Genomic DNA, 21004 nt, shown 5'->3' with positions numbered 1-21004 from the left:
AGAACTTAAATATGTATTTCCGAAGATGCTTAACAAAATTAATATACGTTTAATAAAAAATAAAAATAACTTTATACTTTCCTTTTATAATTTATCATACAGTATGTTTCATTTTCCATAAAAAGAACATGTTTACTTTTTATGTAAATTCACATATAAACATCAATTACATATGGAAAACCGAAATGTCGGTTCAAAGTATTTATGGCAAAGATTACAGAGAAATATCGGCTCAAAGTATTTATACATGACAGAGACTGCAGAGCCGATGGTATTTCGGCTATTGGATACTATGTAATTGTAAGAGGATTAAAGTAAAAAAAGCTCACAGTACACAAAGGCTATCTCCTCTCCTATTTAGATGATTTCTGAATATGTTGTACAAATCAACATTTTGAACACCTAAATATTTATTATTCAGGTGCGTCTAGACACACGCTTTTATGCGATATAAAAAAATAAACAGCATTCCATTTAAAAAAACTGAAAGTCACCTTCATATCTAACAAAATAGTATAAACATAAAAAGATTACCTACGCCATTGTGTTGCGTATAAAAAACAGTACTACTTTTCCCTCTTTCATTTTTTTCTAATATTTACTATTTACAGGAAGAACTCTGGCTAGTAATAGTGTGAACACCCTGTATACATGATATTATCACAGACGCACAGTAACAGACAAAATCCATTGTACCGGCACTGAAAATTTGTCACAAATATCTCGAAAACTATGCAAGACCGCCACTACATGCATAGCAAAATGTTACTCAAAATGTTGATTTCTACAACATATAAAAGGTTCATCCAAATCGGAGAAGAAGTAGGTTTTCTACAGTTTCATAAAAAAATTCAGGAATTTCGAACTTAATGGTTTTTGGGCCCTTATTCATTAAGACTGTTTCTTTTTGTTTTAATGAACTCCATACGCTCCTAATTTGGTATCAAGTTTTTTAAATACCGAGTAGAATGTGTGCGAAAATTGAGATTGATCCAAAATAGATACCAGCGAATGATTTGTAACTGAAATTCCAATTATTTCTTTCCAAACTTATGAAATTTTGTTTATTATCTCAATATATTCTGGTATTAAAATGTAGACACATAAATTATATTATTATTTTGGTCCTGGTCTTTACTATAATTATGTTATGTACGATATGTTTGGTATACAAGTTTATGTTTTGTATTCCTTTATTTTTGTGTACAATATTTATTAGCGCTTGTTTTTGTAAATCATTTAGTTGTATTTGGTAGCATCGGAAACACGATTATATCCGGTTTCGATTTGCATTTCCGTGTATTTAGAGGGAACGGAACAAAAGGATTATCTGATTTCAGCTTTAACGATTTTTCATGAAGCAATAGTATACAGAGTGTTCGTGATATACTGAACTTGATAAAAGTTTTACATAATAAAGCTTGATAAGTCTTCATTAAAAATGAATGATGGAATAGTTCTACTATTTTTTCATGGGAAGCATGTTACTTATAGTTGTAAGCGAATTTTTTATTTTCGAAACGTTTATCGATAATCTATACTTCAATTTCTTAAATGAAATGCTATATATATTTTTATAAATTGTCTACTATAGTATAACTATCATGATTAGACAAAGTTAGAGATAAAGGAAATAAATTAAATTATTCCGTAATAATTATATTTACTGTTGTATTGTATTGATAAAATTGCGTATCGTCTTTGACATGACTTTCATTAATTGTTTCAATGTTTGTTTATATTTTTAATAAAACAGATGTATTTCTCATTGTAATTGCGTGGTTTCAGTATTCTTGCAATAAGCCATGAACGCTGTGTTACCACTTTGTCAGTGTTTGGGCTGTGAAAATTAAAGTGTGTATTTAGCTATGTATCGTTATTCCACACATGAAAACAGTGATAAAACTATAGCACACTATATAAATAGAATGTTTTTAACTTTTAAGATTATACATTGAATTATTTTTTTATATTCATAGCGTTTAATGTGGATAACAAGTTATTTTAATGTATTTAAATACATTCATTACAAAAAGGAAAACATTTATTTTTCTATGTGTATCGAAATGTGAAAAATTAGTGCGTCAAAAACATGGCACATTCTTCTTAAACCATTTAACATATAATACAAAAAAAAATATTATTTCAATACTTTGTAGCTCCTCCTTTTGTTTGTATAATTGACAGTAAACGTCTTGGAACAGATTTAAATAACTTTTTAACCAATTTTTTGCTTAATAATGTTCAGTTTCTCTCGATACACATTTTTAATTTTTGATCGATACGAAATTGTCTTTCCTTAGCATATATTAATCTCACTAACTATGCCCAACTATTTTCACTTACACTTTTTGCTTTATTAACACTTGCATTGTCCAGTTAAAAAATAAAATTTTATCCTACAATTTTTACTGCATCTTTCTTTAATTGTTCGTCTTCTCAATTAATATAATCCGATCTTTTTATTTTTCCATTTCTAAACTTAATTTCCGTATTATCGTGAATAGCCAATTCCAGCGTACACCATTATTCCTCCACGACCTGCTTGTCGACGACCTAAAATCTGCGTCTCTTTACGTAAATCATGAAAATAATATTGCTATCCACCTGGTCCATCCAACGTAAATCTCTTTTTGTCACTGACAATGACTCTTCGCCATTTCTTTTTCCAGTGAATATATTTTTCTGCAAATTGTAACCGATCTTCTTCGTGCAACTTCGTTAAGGATAGTTTGCGCATAAGTTTTCGGGGTTTTATGTATTTACAATTTTTTATAATACGCTGCACATTACGGATAGTATTGTCTACAACAGCTTCTACTGCAATTTCTCTTGCAATCGTTGCTGAATCTGATGCAGTTCTTAAAATTGCACGTACTTGGCGATCAGTGGTTGCTTTTGAACAACCTGTACTCTACTTTTTTCCATAATTCTCCATATTTCTTAAAAAAAAATGTTAAATAACTGTGGTATTAATGGTTTTAAATATCTTTTATTTTTAAAAAAACACAGGAATAGATAATTGGCAGTGTACAGGTCTTTTCTCAAATCAACGCAACTCTCCTCAAATCTCTCGCCATCCGCGCTTAAAAATCATTCTCTCCCCCACAAGCATTCTTTTTACTCACACTTCCAACAAATTCTCAAACACACCCCACTCTTATCACCGCGCACTCATCACCCTCGCTTACCCTTGGGCCTGGTCTCCATCAGTCCCTTTCTTTTTTATGACCCTTAGAACACTCGCTGTCCCACTGTCTTAAAACTACGATACTACATAACCTTACGATAACGATTTAATATTTTTGCAATTTTACTAATGGAAGAGTTTTCTTTATGTAAATTCTGAACTGTTGCTATTTCAAAATCACTCAATCTTTTATAGCGACCCATTGTATAATGAACTGTATCATTTTACAAGATATCGCTTTTACAATACGCATAGTATTGAATACTTGCTGATGTGAACAGTTTGACGACTTTGCACAAATTGAAATAGGAAAATTGAAAATGTATTATCATTTTGATGCAGTGGTCAGTACTGTGTTTACCTTGAACACCTGCAGCATATTCCTAACTGAAAAGTGATACTTAATACAGCTTTTACTAATCAATCATGTTTGCAAAAATTAACAAAATTGTACAATGTGCTATCTTTTTGTCGCGCAGTGTATGTTGCTGAGAGCATGATTTTGAACAACTCTTTCCTTTATATGCTGCTTACGGAAAGTTTTAGTTTCCGAGATAATCGCGAAAAATTTGTGATACTACTACATTGAATTCTGTATACCTGAGCGCGTTTGTAAGGGAGTCAAGCATACATAGCTGTATGTTCGTCGCTTCGGTCCCTCGAGCTTCGCAGATTACACATGGGTACTCTCTTCTATAAAAATTCCAACAGTTCCACTCAATCGCGGTATGTAGTTCCGAACGTTGTTCCGTACAATATATAGAAATGAGTATCACTCGGATAATAGATATCGCTATGTGTGGGCCTAGTCTTTTTTAGAAGAACAGGGGCATTTACTGTATAATTACCGAAAATTTTATATTTTCTCTTTCATAAAACCCGTTTAATTTTATATTAAACGAATAGCCTACAGGTGTTGAAATTGCGACGGGGCATAGAATTTAAGACTATTAAGGTTGCTTTACTTGTCTACGTTCTCGGAGAAAGCTAAAAGTTTTACGAGGGTAAGGATATTTTGCAGTTATTCTGTATAAAGGAAAGAATTGTTCAAAATCATGACCCCAACAACATATTTAAAAATCATCAAGATCGGTGAGGTCAGAGCACATCGGCAAGTTTAACTGAATTTTTGTATATACACAGTAGAACATCAATTAACCGAATCGTTATTCTTCACAAACTAGATTGTTTAGATTTAGATTCTTAGTAATCCGCAAATTCAATAATTCAGATTTTTTAATTGATTTTTTAATAGCTCAAAATATACATATAATCGAATTTACAAATATACTTTAAAAAATTCTTTCTTGAATCTTTATTTATGAGAACTGTTAATCATCCAGTTATAAAGAATAATCGAGTTTCTATTGTATTTTTCTTCAGAATTAATTTTTCAACGGAAGATAAACAATTATAAACCTCGAGCACTATTTAAAAAATCGTTGTGCAGTGTCTATTTAAATTCCTTTTTGCTCTAGTACAATACATCGCTATCCACTGTCAATAATATTTAGACAATGGATAGACATATATGTAATTATATTATTTTGTATATATACTGCATTAACATGTTGTATTTTTATTAATAAATTGGCTTATTATATTATCCATAGTCCTTTGTAAAATCATTTTGTTCATTTTTATCATTTAATCGGTATAACTATATACCATAGTCTTTTGAATATGAAATAATCGGAATTCTATTGTAATATGATGTGTACGTAATGTCCACTCTCGCATAACTCGAATCCAGAATTGGAAGAGTAGTCGAATTTTTAAATATAATTTAGAGAAAATGTTTGATGTAGTACTTAATTTTCAACAAAATGGATTTCCTCCACATAATTAATGAATAATAAGTTTTTTGAATTACTTTTTCACAGATAAATGGATCAGGTATTTTATAGACCGTGTTTGGGTTAGACGTGGGTCTGTCTTTAGTAGAGAATTTTTTAGCAGTAGTCACCCAAGAGGTTGTTTGAAAAAACCATCTCTAAAGGACAAAAATATTTTTTTCTATCCTTAATAAACGACTTATAGTTCTGAAATTAGACCAATAGAGATAATCCACAGTTTTTATCTCATTTTCGGTTTATTTACATATCTTACGCAATAACCGACAAAGGAATGATAAGTTTGTTTACTTTTACTCCTGTACAACCTTAAACGAGTGGTTAGGGATCTGAAATTTTACAAAATGATGTTTCAGGTGAAGAATAAGGTTTAACAAATACTAGCAATGAAACTTCTTGAGGCTAATCGATCCCCTTATCCTGGTAGACCCTTTTATAATTATAGATTGTGTTATGAATGAAATAAGGATCAATTTAACCTCTTGCGCTGGTAAGACATACCACGCACGTCGAGGTGCTTTTATTCCAAAAGTGCCAATGATGTCTTAGACACACCGATAGTCTCGTTGCATTACATATTCTAGATTGTTTTAAAATGTATCATTCTATACAAAATTATAGCGTACATATGTGCATATGTAAAATAGATAAAAACAACGTTCTTCGTGCAAGATTACCAAATCTCTGAATTTATTTTCAGTGCAGAAGGATAACTTAAATTATATCTTCTGTACATCATTTTACATTGTAGGTAAACTTGTCGAAAGGTAGTATCCTCATTGATTCCAAAATTTTTAAATGCATATGTATATTGTAGAGATCAATATTTCAAATAACCTTTTCCCCTTATAAAAATGTTACACTTTTAGTTTTTCAGATATTCCTAAAAAACCAACGGAGTCAGGCTGGAAGAGTTTTTGGTAATTGCGACGTAAAAATCTGTACTCTACATTTTCATCCCAGAGAAACCAATTCAACTAATACCTCTCTTTGCTATCTAATACATGAAACTCATTTTTATAAATTTTAAGAAACGAATCAAGCGACTCTTTCGACAAGTTTACCATTCAATGATATATTGGTTTTTAGGACTAAATAAGTAAATAATTCTTAATGAAACTTCTTAATAAAACAAATTTTCAAAAAGACAGAGATGTCATTTACTGAAGTTCATACTCTTGAATCTAACGTAACAAATTCTGGAATCATTAGAATCGCTGATATTTAAAAGTATGAAATATATTTTGATAAATACCTCAGAAACTAAAACCTAATACTGACAGTAACATGTACTATATAGGGAGAAATTCTTCAGAATCATGACCCAACAATATATTTTAAATAATTGTTATCAAAATATTAAATAAATAAAGAAGCTTCCATTAGTTTGCCTGATCTTTCTGTGGCATATATTACTGTATGTGAAGGTCATTCATAAATACGTATCCATAGCATATGCGGTGAATCTCCACATGAAAATACGTAAAAAATGTCTTATGAACTTATGTCCCATTTACTTTAAGTTTTGAGTAAATAATTATGGATGTAAATAATTTAGAAAAATGTGAGATTTTCGCCTCTTCCGTCGACGTACACTAACAAGGGAATCTTTCTGACCCGCACACGCCGATTGTGATGATACCTACATGTGATATAATTTTCAAAAATATATTTGGCACGCATGTTTTCTTATCGGGCAAAATCCAGATTGAAAGGATAAAAACAACCCTCAAAGTTGAGAGTTGAAAATATATTTTTTAAAATACCTCTGAATTTACAGGGTGCAGGAAAGAAATATTTTTTTAAATAGTTCATCTCGAAATGAACTAGACCTTAGTTCTTTTTGTATTTCCTCTTTTATGCTACTTAACAGAGAATGTATATTATATGAGCAATCTGTCCCTTTTATTCATAATATTAAGTACAAGAAAAACTTGTGTGATTTTCTTGTTAGCAATGAATTGAGATCCGATTTCAATCAGTATTTCACGAATTTAATGCATGAAATTGGTATTAGCACTAAGTTATGTTTATGTTGTCGATATCAAATAAAATAAAACTTTAAATAAAGAGAACGTTTTTGTAGAATAATTTTATTTAAAAACCCTCGCGAACTTTCTCCGGTACTTAATAGATTATGAGGTATTGAAAAAAGTAGAAGCTATGTATTTAATCGCAGTATGTTTTATTTTCGTGATGCATATAATCAAACTTACAGGGTCCAACTTCCAATGCGTGCTGTACGTACCCCAGACAGCAGAGCGCGCAGTTGCACAAAGGCACATTTACACAGCGGAAACATGCGTAGATGCACACTTATCTGCAGTATCGTTAACAGTAAGTTTACAAATATATTACCGAGGTTTGTATTGTTCCTACTAGTAAAAAGATTTCATTCTTCACTAAATATCTCGTATTTTTTACCTATTAGTAACCCGAAAAACTCATTTTTCTCCATCACATACAGTTTCTAAGAAATTTAATTTGAAAAAAAAAAAACAAATTTTCAAAGTTATACATGCATACATTGCAGAGTATCATTTTATGCGCTCTCTTAAATATAACGGTATGTATATTTTTTTAGCATTATAAAAATTAAAATGTTTAAACATTTCTTAAGGAGAAAATTAAATCCTGAAAGAAATTAATGATCTGACATAAAAATCTAATTATGCTCTGTGGTAAAATAAACCTTCTTTGCTAGAAAACCTGCAAAGAAATCTAAACACAGATTTTATTTTGGATTGGAAAAATAAAATTGTTCCAGAAAGGCAAAGTTGGTCTGGCAATGAGTAGAAAGTTAAACGATCGTTGAGAATACTTTATTTTCCAAATCGAAACCAAAATCACTGTTGTAGCTTTCTTTGATGGTTTCCGAACAAGATGCGCTTTTTTATGTGATCTATTAAGTTGGTGCGTATGAAATGTTGGATTTTTAAGTGAATATATAAAACTGCATATCTTTTTCAAAATTTAATTAAAATATGCTCCATTTGCTTCGATACACTTTTCCCAACGAGATTTTAATGCATAAATGCCTGTCTTAAAGAAATTCTGATCTTTAGAATCAATAAACTCTGATATGAAATTTTTCACACTGTCTTCATTTTCATACTGTTTAGCCCGTAAAAACTGTTCTAAATGTTTAAAAAAATGAAAGTCGGTTGGCGTATGATCCAGTGAATAAGCTGAGTGCTGCAAAATTTCATATTTTAATTCATTTAATTTCGCAATTGTTTTGTACGACGTATGCGGCCGAGCGTTGTCGTGGAGAAGTATTGGGCCATGCCGATTAACAAGTGATGGGTATATAATTTTCAATTTTTCATGCATTTCATCAATGTACTGGCAGTACTTTTCAGCTGTAATTGTCTCCCTAGTTCGAAGGAATGAGTAGTGAATTACTCCAGTCACATTCCACCAAACTGTTATTAAAATTTTCCGTGGATGAAGTGATGGCTTTGGAGTATGAGTACAAGCCTCATCCCTATCAAGCCACCGAGCATACCTTTTCCTATTGTCGTAAAGAACCCATTTTTCATCACAAGTAATAATCCGATCGAAAAATGGCACTCGATGAAATCGGGTTAGTAATGATGAACATTCGTTCAACCGATTCAGCTTATTTCGTTCGGTTAGTTCGTGCGGTACCCACTTATCTATTTTTTTCACCCCGCCAATTTCAGAAAGGTTTCGCAATAATGTTGTATGGTCAATTTTCATTCTGGTAGCAAGTTCCCTTGTAGATACAGTTCGATTCGTTTCCACCAATGCTTTCAGAGCATCATTTTTCGCAAACGTTTTGGATCTTCCCCGCGGTTTATTTTGTAGGGAAAAATCACCAGACCGAAAATTTTCAAACCAACGCTGCAATTTTCGATCGTTAACAGTATCCTCCCCAAACGCCTAGTTTATATTGCGTGCGGCTTTTGCAGTATTATTACCAAGTTTATACTCATATAAAAAAATTACATGAATATCGGTTGAATTCATATCGGTATAAAATTCAACACAAATGACAAAAGGGAACCCCTTTGAGAAAATTTTTTTTGTCGAAATGCGACTCTGGCAATGGACAGTACGACTATAAACGAGGTTATGCCAAAAACAAAAGCATAACGAAAACAGAGAGACAAACGTTGACATGTGAAGAAAAACCGACATTTCATATGCACCAACCTAATATCTAGATTTGGACTCAGATCCTTAAGTTTTATAACAGGCTGAAAAAATATCTTTAAAGTATGTGCATTACTATATTGCGGGAATGGATGTATTCGAGTGTGAGAATGGATGTATTGATGAGTGATGAACGTATGTGCAATAGATGAATAACGCGATTGTGTGCGTGCGCGCGTTTTGAATAAATGTCCAAGGCATTGGAATAACCTAAATCAAATTGATTTTCTCTAATATTGATTTTTTATGTTAATGATGTTCGTTTCTAATGAATCTAGAATATTCCAAATGTACGTGAAGTTAATGTATGGTAATGAAAGAATGTTCTAGAAAGTGTGCGAGTGAGATGAGAGCATCTATGCGCGCGCGTGCGCGCGTATGTGTGCGTGGTTTGATTTAGTATCATTATTTTATCGTGAGTTGTGAAGAAACATACCGTTTAAATAAAATATTCTCCTTCTCCTACAATATTTGACAAAATCATAGTTTACAAATAAAGTTCGTATAGGTTTAGTAATAAATATCCAACAATTGTCAACTTTTATTTTATTTCGGAAAATAAAATTTTATAAAACTTGAGGGATAAAGAAAAATGGTTTTCATATTTATATTCAATGTACGCAAATTTACACAAATTTCTAATTGATTAGTGCAATATAAAAGGTGCATTGGGCAGTGTTACTCTACAGGAAGTGATGAGTTTACAGAACATCATTGGAAATTAATAGATAGTTTTCTAGTTATAGGTCTATAAACAGCAAACCATTTTTCAGCAACAAAAACCATATCGATTGATTTGTGCTGAGCTCACATAAATTTTATATGAATTGTTTTCAACATGCAAGTTATATGAACAAACTTTTGACTGCAATCGGTGTTGCAATAAAGCAAGATATGAAATTTGTATTCACGTAAATATCCTAAGCGAGTTTCACCCTATGTTGTTATGCCCTTTGCGTATGTATTTAAAATCGAATACCTTTTTTAAGTAATCACACTATATGAAGAAAAGTAAGGGACAATGGAACTATCATTTATTTCCTGCTACTATGCATCAATATTACTAAAAATAGAAAGACACGTCAATTATACGATAGTCGATATACGTTGCCAATGATTAGAGTCAGTCCATTTCGTTCTTGTGCGCTTGTCGGTCATAATTCTAATTCTTATGTATGCGATCTTACTCTTTGGCGCGCTCCAAACGTTAACAGGTAAACAAGAATTCTCAGTGATGCTATTACTATCAGATAGTTAATTTCTTAAACTTTTTTTTATCTGATTACAAATATAAATAGTAAATAAATAATGATAGTCAATAATGATATCAGTCAATTAACTTCGTTACAACATTTGAGGCAAGATAAGGACATTCTCGTAACGTCGCTTAATTTTTATGCACAATAGTTCGGACGGAATTAAAGGAAAACAAAAACACAAAGTTCTTACGAAAAATTAATGCAGAAGACTGTTAAAACGGTTACACAGAAAAAGTGGGATATCGTAAAATGGCTGCAGATTTTAATTTACCCAAATTTACATTAGAGAGAAAAGTGGCTTTTCGCGATGAAAACCCTTAGTAAATATTTATGCAAGACTAAGTAGTTTATGATCTTTCAAAACTGTGTTTTCAATTAATTCCCCGTATTTACAGACATAAAATCGCAGTTTTTACAGACACAAAATTAGTGAGCATAATTTTTCTTAACGGTCCCATTTTGCCCCTCCTTTCTCTATACTGAAAATATAGAAACATCCTATATATAACCATTTCTTCACACAAGTTCAAAACGAAAGACGTACCTTTTATCCTTTTACAACTTGAGGCTTTATTTAAAAATTAAAAGTTTGACTTTTAAGACACACTATTTTAATATAACCCTCGAAGGTTGTAACAAGTTTCTCTCTTTTTTAGAAATATTGTACATACATATTACAAATATAACATATTTGGTATAACGCTTCAATTAGACTGATTAAATCAAACTTTTACAACAACACCAGTCCAAAGAAAACACAGTTCCCATTTTTCACACATAAAATTAAGCACTATAAAATAATATAAGCGTATATTAACATTAAAACAGACTTCTTGCAGTGAATACTTATGCATTTTTGTAATTCATTCATTGCTAGAAAACAAAATAAGTTTATTACTTTTAAATAAGGACAAGGCATATAGCTGTATATAAAACATATTATTTCAGACGTGCACCAGAATAATATTTCATTAATCGGAAGTATAAACTTACTATTTGTGTAATTGGTCTTACAATCTGACAGGTATGGTCAAGATTAAAGTATTAAGGTATGAAGGGTGTTTCACTAAAAATTAGCATTTTATTACCTCCGTTGTTTCTCCAGATGTAAAAACATGTTATTAACAAAAAGTGTTCAATATCCTGAGAGCTGTAATGCGGCAATTACAATTTTTTTGTAAATAGAAAATTTGTTGAATCTTCAAAGTCACCTTCATATTTTAAAATGAAATTACATATATTTTTACGTAACAATTGATGTAGTTTCTTATTCTCTGTAAAAAAATTAACTTATGTATGTATGTCGAAAAGTTTGTAATTTAGAAGATATTTAAACTTCAATTTTATTAAGTCCCTTAGATCTTAATCCTCATATTTTCGTGCTTATTAACTGACAGCAACTGCCAATGGAACAGAAACTCGAACGTAGGTTAATGCGGTTCTTATATAGGCTATAGAGCTACATCAAATATTACATAAAGAAACATGTGATTTTATTTTAAAAGATAAAGATCATCTTGAAATCTCTAAAATTTTTCATAATGAAAAAATTATTACTGTATACTGTCACTCTATAGCCATCATTATATTAACCCTTTGCACTCGAGAGGTGACTCTCAGTCACCACTTGATTTCATGTAGTAAAACTATAAAATTTGATATTCAATACTCAACTATATATAATGCATCGGTATGTGAAATATTGGGATAAAAAGCTTTGTTTCTCAATTCGCTTGCAATTTTTCTTTGAGTTAATTTAAAAAATATCGTCTGTGTCTAGTTAAAAAATGTTAAATATTTCTAACGAAATACTTCCGAGTGCAAAGGGTTAAATAACTTTAGTTAACAATTCTGCCATATATTTAGAAACATCGGGAATAATTAAATATTAATTTTTAGTGAAATATCTTGTATGTGTACAAAAAAGAAATGATATATCTTTTAGATTGTTCACAAAGTATTACCATCCAAGACAGCGCTATTTTTCAATTGCGACTACATTCATTTTTAATTAGCTACTTAATCCATAGTATATCTTGGAGATGAGAAGAAAACTGATTGAAGCTCAGCTAGTTGACACAAAATTTTCAAGTATTCGTAACAAACAAACGACTGTGTACCTGATTTTCGACTTATGTTGTCGAAGTAAATGCTGTCTGGACAAAGTGCAACATATTTAGAATTCTAGTTTGTTTATGATGAATAAAAAGTTCTAGGAAACCATGGAAACAAATAACACTACATTTTATTGTAGAAAAACTAATGAACTTATATATCTCAAATTCTCATTAATAATGGAAAACAAGAAATTAGTTAAACTTTGTATTAATTAAAAAATGGTACAAAGTAACAATTTCGTTACGGTGCAGGCAATTTGGAATCGTAGTCTGCCAAATTATTTTTACCGTGCAAAATTAAAAAATAAAATATAAATAACTAGAATTATTCTTTATAATTTAATAAAGAAAAATTAGAAAAAGTACTTAACCGTTCGAGTATTATGAGTCTTCGCGAAAACCCGGTCGAAAAGTGCCAAAGTAATTGCGCTTCTTTTGTTTCAGCTCAAAAACTAAATTACGCTGTTCTATTTTCATAAAACAAATTTTAAATGGTGCGATCGATCCATTTTTCTGTTTCTACGCGGATAATAAAAAAAAGATAAAAACAAATGATTACAAGGAAAACAAATAAATAAACTTATTGATATCCTATGAACCGATAGGCTAGCACTTTTAAGTAGTGTAACGGAGAAGCGCGGTAGCACAGTTTAGCACTCAAACGGTTAGAGTTCAAAACAAAAGTGTTATTTACTTACAATTAGTAAAACTTCTTAATTATTTCACTAAAACAATTATACCCTGCACTCGAACACAAATAATAAGCTTCTATTATATAATAGATGCAATACTGAACAATTGCATCTGCTTAAAAAGATACAAACTTCAAACCGTTACAAAAATGTACATTGCTACAAGCTATTCTAAATTATAATCATCTTCGGTACTTCCCAATATGTTACATTTTGTATACTTGAAATGACCATAAAAATAACACAAAACTATTGGATTAAGGGGATATTTTATAGGGAAGATTCACAAAACTGGTCGTTCTTAACCTTCTGTAAATGAAGTCGAATATGTTACAAGTACAACTTCTTTACAAATGATATCGGTTAATAGATTACTCGTTTCTAATATACTTTCCTATTAGAAAAATTAAATAATTTTAATCATGTTTTAGATTTTAGATATTATGGTATTCCAAATGACCAATATGTAATATTTCAAATGTGCTGCATTTACTATTTCCCGGCATTTAACGTAACACATATAGGTTGAAACAAAGTTTTTTTTTAATTTCCTGAATTATTAGATGTCACGCCGATCTCATTGCAACGCAACACATAATTAGATTATTATTGTATTTATATTATACTATGGTAACTGAACAGCGCATTCATCCTGAAGAACCGTAAACTAGAAAAAATAATGATACTATCATACTTGTACTAAAGTTCTTCAAGGATCCTCAAAGTTTTAAAAACTCAGAATTTCCAAACTACGTTACTGAGATTCCCATTTAAGAAGAACGCAGTAAACTGAAAACTCTATTAAAGTTAGAAGCGAATACTGTCTTTTTTATCTAGTAAAACTACTGATCGAGAATTCCTTTTTATGTAATTCTCATGTTTGAAATTAATTCATAAAGAATGTAAATTTGCATGAACAGTTTTTTCTCTCTAATACTAATGGTTAAGACAGCATTGTATTATCCTCAGACTATGTTTTCGTAATATGATTGAATAACAAATATCTGGTTACAGATTGCACACGATCGATGTGGAAATTGAGGGAGCTATGCAGTTGACATATTATACAATTTGATAAGGAAAAAGGAGTACAAGAATATCGTTGTATCTTGCATGTGAAGACGAGTGAAGCGTAAGAAAGAAAAGTTGTAGATAGACCGAAGTTGAAACAAAGATGCGTTGGATCGATACATGACATCTAAGAAACATAACACAATAAAAGTATTTCTAAATATATACAGACAAGAAATAGTAACTCAACAGAAGAAAGGTGGGGAGAAAGAAAGGGAGAAAGAAAGAGAGAGAGAGAGAGAGAGAGAGAGAGAGAGAGAGGGGGGTGAGAAAGAAAGAGTGAGAAAGAGAGAGGGAGAGGGAGTGAGAAAGAGAGAGTGAGAGAGAGTGAGAAAGAGAAAGAGAGAGAGAGAGAGAGAGAGTGTGTATGAGAAAGAGTGAGAAAGAGAGAGTGAGAGAGAGTGAGAGAGAGCGAGGGAGGGTGAGGGAGAGAGTGATTAACAGGTGGCAGAGGGAAGAGGGGAGAGAGAGAGAGAAAACAAGTGTATCAGAAGAATAACAAGACAAAGGAAGGCATATTTTCACGAAGGAACAAAAAATATTTACAAAAGATGTAGGCAAAAATACAAAACTATTAAATAGAAACGAGAAAATAGAGCTTCGAGATGTTTCTACTACAACGACAAATGAAAAATGCTTTAAATAACAAAATAAGAACGAAGAGCTGTACGCAAACAGATGGAAAGAAAATACTGTATAGAAATTATAAGCGATAAAATTAAAAATAACCAAAGAACTTTTATATGTAAAAGCAGTTTTAAATAGAAAAAAGATACAAAAATACCAAAAAAGGACGTTTTAGTTAAAAGAAAGGATTTTATGAAGGGAAGAAATTTTTAACACGAAGGCCAACATACGTTGAGGAGATGCGTTCGAGTTAAAAATCGATTCAAGTTAAATTATTGAAAATGAAAGGACAACATTTGTATTTAAAGATAAGAGATACCAAACGAGATAGAAACGAAGGCAGGAAGTTTGGAAACGTCGTTCAATCAGAAATAGAATAACAGACGTATCAAAAAACGAATGAAGAATTTTTCGGCGCAAGCGAACTTTCCAGACATGAATGTTACTGTATTTGTGGATTTTTCCAGCACCGAAAATTACGATGCGACCAATGGTCTTGATTGTGGCGGAGAACCACACTCGTACGCGCTATGGGAACGTGTGATGATAGTAATTATTGCCATTGTCCTCAGCGTGATAACCGTTGTTGGAAATATCATGGTGATGATCTCCTTTAAAATCGACAAACAACTGCAAACTACCTCCAATTATTTTTTGTTCAGCTTGGCTGTTGCTGATTTCGCGATCGGTCTAATTTCCATGCCTCTCTTCACGGTTTACACTGTGCTTGGTTATTGGCCGTTAGGACCACACGTTTGCGACACATGGTTGGCATTAGATTATTTGGCTAGCAACGCATCGGTTTTAAACCTTCTGATTATTAGTTTCGACAGATATTTCTCTATAATGTGGCCTCTCTCTTATCGTGTGAAGAGGACAACTTCCAAAGCAGCCATTATGATTGGTAAGTAGTTTCTAAGTTTTACAGAAAGCAGGAACCGATAATATTGATCAGGCTCGATACACACTATCGGTTCGATCCGATCTTGCTCTACCTTTGTTCATCCAAAATAATAGGCAAGGAAAGAATTTAGAGCGGACCACGAACAGACTATAAGTATGTATCGAGCCATATCATAAAAATTTTTATTAAAAAGATCAACTGAAGTTCGCTTATTATTGAAGTTGAGGATATTAATCATAAAATATAGAGAAAAACAAAACAGCTATAACTGTACACGGTTGAACACTTTTTTCGTTGCCGATTTTTATTGATGACAGAAAATTTATGTTGCTTACAATAGTACGAAGTACTATTTTGCATTCGACCAAAGCAATAACATTCACCCAAAACAGTGTTTCCTTTACTTTGAACGAAAAGAGCAACTATAAACAGACGGGAGGGTACCTTGTTTACATATGTATATATCCGTAGCCAGAAAAATTGCGTACATGTACGAAAATACAGAAGAAAAATCGTAAAGCGCACAATGTAAAATGCGCGTATAGATAAAATCGCACCATGTAAAATACGCACAGTGCATAATCCGCAGATATAAGAAGTGCGATATATTTATTGAATCATCGCAAAAAAATAATTATTTATTGCAAAATTACAATTCTTCTTAAATGTAACAGTTTATCTGGTAATTTATTATAAGTATTTATGTCTACTGCTACTCCATTCAGAAGAATTTTACGTATATAATAAAGATTGGTGTACATAAGTGGAACTTGTTTTTTATTTTCAAAGCTACCGGTTTTACAGAATTTATTAATCAAATGGAGGTAACCAGAAACTGATGGACAATTACAATTAGGAAATCGGTCCTTGTACAATTGCATTTGTTTCTCTTAACACGTTCGCTACCAGCGTCACATATTTGTAACGGCCGTAATCCTATACTTTACATAATGAAAATGAAATTAATCCTATGGATATTCTTATTAGAAATTATAAACTACGACATTATATTCAGGAATTCAATGACTCGTTTCAGTTTCACTTTTCTAATACACCCATACCTCGCTTTACGCTCTAGATACGTTCCGGAAAAGTTGGCCGTAAAGCGAAAAGCCGTATAACGAATCAATTATTTTTATACAAACCCATACGAATTCAATTAGATCTGCTTCAATTTTATATAAAACAATATAGTTTTTAGTTCATAAAGCATTTTGTTCTTTTTATTTCTTCTAAAAGTGTTTACATAAAAATAAAACTATAAAAACAATGTACTAATAAACATCAATTCAAAAAAATAAACATATAAATTAAAAAACGAAAGAAATCATGCGCACATATGTTTACATATAATAAAAAACACAAAACAAAATGTTTAAAAAATGTTTTAATCTGATGACGAACATTAACATGAAGAATCAGTAAGAATAATATGCTGCCATCATCATTTTCCGCTGTTGTGGACTGACCCAGTTCAAAATATTGGTCCAACGTTATAATTAAAATGAATTTTAAAAACTTATTAAATTAATATTATTAAATTATTATTTATTAAATTAATTAATTGTTTAAAATTAAACAGAAGATCGTTAACAGCACAGCAATTTTTTGGTCCTATAACAAAACATTGTGGGCTGTAAATCGAAAAAGTGCCATAATTAAAAAAAGCCGTTATACCGAAATGCTGTATAAAGAGTGGCCGTATAGCGAGGTATAAGTGTATTTTGTTTAGAATATTTATCGGATTGAAGAAAATATTATAATTGAGGAGACCGTCACCGAAATAAGATCTGGTAGCGAACGTGTTAAATACTGTCGACTTTCTCCGTAAGTAAAAATCATATCAATCTTATCTTCCTTTAAGCAACGCATTGTGGAACGTATATCTATAAACTTATAGATTGGAAATCTTACATACATTAGAAATCTGATAGCAAGATCTTCAGAGTAATTAGTAGTTGATAAACACGAATGTGCGTATTTTACACTGTGCGCTTTTCGCTATATGCGCTTCCCGTTATGTATATTTTTTGCTATGTGCGCATTTTTCGTGTGCGCTTTCTTCATGTATCAGTACATATCCTACTACATAACCTTTTGAGTGCTGAATACTTCCAGCCAGAACCTTATAGTATAGATGGAATATTTCTTTGCTTAGTTTGTCATTCATACAAGGTGTAACTAAGTTATAATGCAATTCATCAGTTTCTCCAAATCGAATAATACTAAGAAACCCGCATATTCATTGCATATACTTATAATTACGGCACGCGTAAAATCGAAAACATCGAAAAACGCATCTATGCACATAGAGGATGTCCCAGAATAAATGGGAAATATTTTGAAGGCGGCTTCGGTACATCAAAACAATACAAAAACTTCAGATAAACATATGCCCTGTTTGACCTTGTTTCCAAAACATAACGAATTAAAATTTTGACAAACTGTATTTACGTTCTTCGTATAAATGGAGATATTTCACCTAATATACTATTTGTAAATAGTTTATTCGTATATTAATCACTTAGAAATTCATATTGAATGTTAGTTACAAAGATTGTTAACCGATAGTTTTCTATAAATCTTCCGACAAACGTACGTCAGAAAGTTTATACACAACTATTGTCAACAGCCTTTGTAAATAACAGTTAACATGAGTTTCTATTAAGTAGACTATTACAAATAGGAAACGAAACAATAAAGATACAATCAAATGAGATATAAACCTAGTCATGCTCTTACCTTCAACTGGATTTTTCATGACGTTCCCGACGTTTCCCAGAATAATGGAACTTACATTTTTTGTTTCTTAGGCTGTGAAGAATTATGCCGTAACATAAGTTTTTGTTCCCGAGGTCGCCCAAAATTCGTCTATTTTTAACGTCCTCCTTTCAGACATTCATTTAATACAGAGGTGTCTACATAACTTACTCCCCTCACGCTAGTAACTCGGAAACAGCGTTCCCCCACTACCTCTACTCAATGAGCTGTCCGCAACGATGTATGTGAGCAGTTCTATGCAATGTTCAATACAAACAAGTAAAAGTAAGTGTAGAGAGGGTAATTTTTCGTGAGGGGAGTGCCACTAGAGTGCCTGTGGGCACTCAGTTAGACACCCTTAATCTAATGTATGGGCTTGCCCAATGTAGTACACTTGAAGCAAGACGTCTCTATGCAAAGGGTTTTCCTAATGGACGTCTGCAAACAACAAAACGTTTCAAAGGATTCATGAACGAAAAAGGATTCAAATAGCGATAACCATGTTCAAAGCCTGTTAATTTAAAACAGTGAATTCTTGAAGAATGGAGAGATTAAGGCAATTGTTGTTAGACGTCTGCAAGCGTGTGTACAAGCACAAGGTCACTTTGAACACCTATTATGAAGTTAATAAGTAGATACGATTTGTCAAAACTTTAATTCGCTATAGGTTTGACAAGGTCAAATAGGGCATATATTTATTTGAACTTTTTTTATTATTTTGATGTGCTGAAGCCAACTCCAAAATATTTCCTACTTATTTTGGAACACCCTGTATATGCATTTATAGTACTCAAAAAAATAATAAGTAAACTGTAATAAAACACTATTTACTGATAACTGTTATGAACAACCAACATTTTCTGTCATTAATAATACATAGTTATTGGTAATGAAAAAGATATTCAGTGATTTAATAATAATTATATAATTATAACTATTTGTAATCAAAAACATTTTGGCTGAAAAAATCATTATTATCCTATTACTTTTTTATTTTATTTATAAAAATCATGGTTCCTATTTAAAACAAATATACGAATTTGTCATTTTTACTTGTCTGGGGTGTGTCACGTTCGCAGCTTGTTCTTTCGTATGCTTAGATTTTAGCAAGTAAATTGTAAACTGTGCAAAAAATATAAATTTAAGTGTAACAATTGTCAAAATATACATCTGTATGTAAAATGCATTCTATATCGAACATTATTATACTATGTATGCAATGTACAAAACAAACAGTTTTTATTTATATTTCACTTAATTTATTTATATTTCATTTATTTACATGCGGTAATATATAGAATTCTGATGGTAAAACCCATTTTTATAAAATTTGTATTTGTATGACGTTTTGTAGATGTAAATTGAGAAGTGCTCATAATTGATCGTGCGATCCTCGTCCGACCGCTTCTAATGACACTCCCTTTACGAAAAGTTATACTTTCCATGTCTACTTTTATCTGTTTGTATTGAACACTACATAGAACTGTTCACATACACAGTCTTAGGCAACTCCTTGAGTAAAGGTAGTGGGGGAACGATGTTTCTAAGTTACTAGAGTAAGGGGAATAAGATAGACACCTTTGGCCTATACGTATGTACACAGTGCGATTATTACAGCTAGGTATAAAAGTATAATGCGCCTTTAGATGAGGGCATGAAGATATAAAGTTAATGTCTTCCCGTAAAAAGAGACAGCAATTATGCACATTTTTTGTTTGTCAGGGTGATGTCTTTAATTTTGAAGATAACAGTATTCAACTGTGTTGAGATTTTGTTAAATATCAAGATCTCAATTTTGGAGAGTGCCAATTCCAGACCAATATTTTTAAAATTGCTTGCTATGGTTTGTATGTTTGTGATGGTGGGGAATACGTTATTGCAAGTAACAGAGATTGTGGTATTGTCTGCATATTGTATTATCCTTGCGCAGGAGGGTAGTCTCATCTCTATGATACTGATGTATAGATTATACAGCAGAGGACTCAGGACTCCACCCTGAGGAACTCCCTTGCTGATGGTTCTGGTGTAGATTTTGCTAACGTTGGTTGATAGCTTATTATTTCAATTGTTTGGTGTTCTATCTGATTTGCTATAAAGTGAATAATATTTTTAGAGATTCCAAGTGATACCAGTTTTTTTAGTAAGATGCTGGTATTAACATTATCAAATATTCCCTTGACATCCAAGAAAACAATTATGTTTTGTTGGCGGTTGAGTATGGCTTTTTCGGCTTGAGAGATGATAATGCTCAGGTTGTCTAAGCAGGATCTATCTTTTCTGAATCCAGTCTATGACTTGTTTAGTTTGTAATGATATTCGCACCGTCAGTACAATTTATTATTGATCAGTCTC

General features: G+C 31.6%; 1 protein-coding gene across 15 annotated transcripts in view; it reads left to right on the top strand.

Annotated features, from left to right (window-relative positions):
• Positions 1 to 21004, top strand: part of mAChR-A (muscarinic Acetylcholine Receptor, A-type) — a 114699-nt gene that overhangs the window by 63329 nt on the left and 30366 nt on the right. For 13 of the 15 annotated variants that reach the window (XM_076370955.1, XM_076370954.1, XM_076370953.1 and 10 more), the window contains 2 exons: positions 7262 to 7380; positions 14305 to 15892. In XM_076370955.1, coding sequence (XP_076227070.1) covers positions 15388 to 15892 — 505 coding nt within the window. In that variant the 5' untranslated portion in view covers positions 7262 to 7380; positions 14305 to 15387. Of the gene's footprint in view, positions 1 to 7261; positions 7381 to 10349; positions 10437 to 11429; positions 11506 to 14304; positions 15893 to 21004 lie in introns of those variants that run through there. The other 2 variants (XM_076370956.1, XM_031986355.2) reach the window with 2 other exon arrangements.

This window comes from Nomia melanderi, chromosome 9 (assembly GCF_051020985.1).
Source record: "Nomia melanderi isolate GNS246 chromosome 9, iyNomMela1, whole genome shotgun sequence".
NCBI lineage: Eukaryota > Metazoa > Arthropoda > Insecta > Hymenoptera > Halictidae > Nomia > Nomia melanderi.
Note: the sequence above shows the minus strand (reverse complement) of the source record. Positions and strands in the feature narration are given on the sequence as shown.